Raw genomic sequence first — 3,629 nt, 5'->3', positions numbered from 1 at the left:
GGACTTCGTTCCCGCTGTATAGGGCAAGGCAGAAACAAGTACAGTACATGTATTGTGTCTCCACCACGGAACCCGTACATGTTTATACATGTATGTATATCTGTACGTTACATGTATGGATCTATGAGGAGTACATCCATGATGCTTACAAGGCTTCTCTTCCTATGTTCAAGATACTGTCGGGGTAGACAACTTTCCCTATCATTTCGTGGCTGCACTCTCCTACCCCTGGTCGTTACAATGGAGATCTCAGATTGGTTGGCGGAAATGGTGATGGGATGGCTTGGATGGGAAGTATATCTGAAGTCAAATAAAGTCCCAAGGATCCGGAGGCTGCCGTGAAGGTTTTACCTTGACGGGTTAAAAAATGATATCAGGAACAGTGTATACCAATCAGCGGATGCTTCTAAGAATATGCTGGATTAGGAAATGTATTCCCGTCGGTCAAAGCCCCTGTCTTCTTATCTCGAGATATGACATAACAGGTAGCGGAGTATCAGAACAGAACAGAGGGATATGTAGCATATCATCATCTACCAACTCCATGGTCCCAACTTACCCTATTCTCCATGTGTGTCCCTTACTTTATAATTCTTCGATCCGCCCCAGTAGCCACTGGATATGTCGGTAGGCAACCCTTGGCTGGTACTGGGGTTGCATATGGCCGCTCTGGAAGGTCTCCGCCCACATCAGTCCTCTTTCATAGTGTTGAATGCCCATTACTCCCTGGCCGCTATGCCATGAGAAAAGGCCATTCTCCTCAAATACCTCCGCATACTGGAGGTCCGGCAGGTCAATCTCAATTGGGGTGCTCGGTTGAGACTGGAACCCTAGTTGCCCATTCCAAGTCATGTTCTGGATTTCCAAAAGGGTTCCATTGGTCTGGAGAATAAAATCGTAATCTCCGTGACTGATGAGAACTCGATTTGTGGCTTCGATCACCTGGGGTAGAACACGTTCGATTGGGTTGGCGGATAAATCACCCAGTCTGCCGACTCCGGCGTCGCCACCAACGAAGACGGGCTGGAGCGAGGACATGGACCATGTCATATTGGGTGCGTGCATAGCTTTCTTGACATCGTCGCGATCAAAATATACCGTGGCTCCGGCGGGTAGATAGTGAAGTTTCGTAGGTCCTCCGAGAACATCCCACAGAATGGGACACATCTGGTTGATGGCGTACACGTTGTAGCAAGGGTTGACTAGATAAGCTGCATCGGTGATCATTTTATAGACATCACAATCAGCGTCGTTGGTAGGGTCAAAAGACTTCGGAGGCTGAACTCCCGATGGGGGGAAAGTAAGATATTCGTCCAGGAATTCCTGGTAGCCACACGATTTGTAAAGACTCTCTAACTCGTTCATAAAGCTTGTATTGAAGTTGAAGATGTTGGCGTTCTGCTGCACAGTTGGCACAGCAGACACTTGTTGTCCCACATAGTCAAACTGGCCAATGACCGGGTCGTAAGCCAATGCCCCTACATTGTCAGGTATCAGCATATCAAATATCTGCGGAGCGGGATTCCCCGATTGCAAGAGAAATAGCTTACCGTGGACATCAAAATAATCCTTATCATTTTGATCCAGCATTGTCGCAGCAATGTAAGGCACATAGCGGCCAGCATAGCTCTGGCCGGTCACATAAATCTTGAACTTCTTGATCCCGAAGATGTCTTGAAAGTTCTTGAAGAAATTTACAAAGTCCCTGGAGGTCTCCTCCTCAGTGGTAGCAGTGGGTGCACCTGTAGAAAACCCCGTTCCAACAGGCTGATCAACCCTATGGTGAACATATTAGTTTAGCGTAGAGCGACGTAGATCAAAGAAGGAATCACAAAGGAGACAATCGAAACGTACCACAACATGTTGGTTAAATTTACCCAGGAATACGGATTAATTACTGGTGAGTAGGTTCCTGGTTGCCAAACAAATCTGCCGGTCTCTTGGAGGAAACCTTCGAGAGAGCTAGCACCTGGGCCTCCATTTACCTCTATTGTAATTTCGTCTACAGGCTCCCCAACTGTCGGCTGGAACACAAAGAAAAGAGTCCTCGAGCTGTTATTCTTGTCGATTGGCACTGATCCCGAGTACAGTTCACCGATGTCGAATGGCACATCAGGCAAGCTCTCCACAAGGTAGGCTATTAATCCATATGCCTACATCAGCATTCATCCACCAGGAAGTATGAATACATACGCCTCGTCTCGTCATTAAGGAATCGAAATTGATCGTGTGAGCGGAGTTGAGGCTCCTCCGAGGACATCGATACCCTCTTGTCTAGGACCGAGGGTTCGTGCACCGGCCGGTCAGAGCGTCCATGTTTAGAAGCACACGTCTTGCCGGTGCATAATGAGATGACCAATGTAGCCGTCGGCAAAAAGCCTTGGAAGCGCATTCTGAGTCGAACTAGGACAATCTGGCTACGGAACTTGAGAGACAAATGAAGTCATTTTCAGATTTGTCGGGGAAGACTGGAGGACTTATAAGGACGTCCAGCAGGGATAATAAAATGCATGCTAAGACCTGCAGGGTACCATTTTGGGGGCGTTGTGGAGGCCGAAGATGTCTTTTAAAAAAGGACTAGTAAACCCCTGACGTTTTTGACAGCGGACTGATAAGATTACTGGACAGGGATTGCGTGAAAGAAACCCAATAATACTAAGGGTGGCTGTCAGTGTATCTGGAGATGCGAAGGTCTATGTGACAACGGCCAGGAAAGCTTTCAAAAGCGCCGACCCTTGAGTGACTGAACACGTCCAATTACCATGTTTCTTGGACAGTTTATGGAACTGGCATCTGCCACATTTTGATTGAGCAGCAAGGGGCAGGGATGTTCCTGGCATCGACACGGCGGCTTTTAATTCGTGGTGTAGTTTGGGATTCAAATCTAGATCCCGTCGAATTGCTTTGCTCTGTTTGCATCCATGGCAAAGGTCACTGGGCAGGGCCTCGTGATGATATATGATGAGATCACTCGGAGTTTGGTTCAGATTCGTGTTCAAGCAAAACCAATAGATGTTGTGGATTGACCCAGACAGGCTTCTCATGTGTATCGATCACGGCACAAAGAATGCAACGAGGGTGTCGTGGGTCCAAATCTTATCGTCGCTCTTTCATTCGATCCGTCAATCAAATTATTTCCTGACCAGCCGAATGTAGCATCGTTGAAACCTTATCAGTCAATCAGTCCAAAGAATTTAACCTAAAGGGCATCTCAATAAAGGAAAGAGAAAGGGTATTGTTATATGGAAATCTGATTAGAAAGACTGTCCGAAGGGCGTACGAGTATGTGTGGCTGTACATACACCACGACGTCCTCCCCTGTTCGTCGATGCGATGACTCTCTAAATAACCATCTACCTGTCTGAATCGTTCATTCGTACTATTATGTGGTATAGCATTGTATCGATCTGGATAGCTGTGCATGTATTCCGATAAATCTCAACAATATTGATAGTTAGGGTATAAATGCTGCACGGATCACAATCAAAAAAGACAAACAAGAAATGGTTACACCTTCCCAAGTCAGCATAGTCACCTGATAACCTCGTGAACAAAGCAGAGATTCAACAGTTTGGGTACTTTGTTGCATGGCTAACACAATCTACCATCATCTCTTTTTTAACCATTTG

The 3,629-nt window shown here is 46.6% G+C and overlaps 1 protein-coding gene across 1 annotated transcript; it reads right to left on the bottom strand.

The window, feature by feature from the left end:
• Nucleotides 1–585: 585 nt before the first annotated feature.
• On the bottom strand, nucleotides 586–2,517 carry sxa2 (putative pheromone processing carboxypeptidase (Sxa2); the record flags this gene model as incomplete). Its single annotated transcript, XM_015556093.1, has 4 exons — nucleotides 586–1,478; nucleotides 1,551–1,777; nucleotides 1,855–2,137; nucleotides 2,194–2,517. Coding segments are annotated over 4 exons (1,647 nt in total), but the record flags the coding sequence as incomplete, so codon positions are not given.
• Nucleotides 2,518–3,629: the final 1,112 nt, after the last annotated feature.

The sequence above is a fragment of the Aspergillus nomiae genome (genome assembly GCF_001204775.2).
Source record: "Aspergillus nomiae NRRL 13137 chromosome Unknown contig00481, whole genome shotgun sequence".
Taxonomy (NCBI): Eukaryota; Fungi; Ascomycota; class Eurotiomycetes; order Eurotiales; family Aspergillaceae; genus Aspergillus; species Aspergillus nomiae.
Note: the sequence above shows the minus strand (reverse complement) of the source record. Positions and strands in the feature narration are given on the sequence as shown.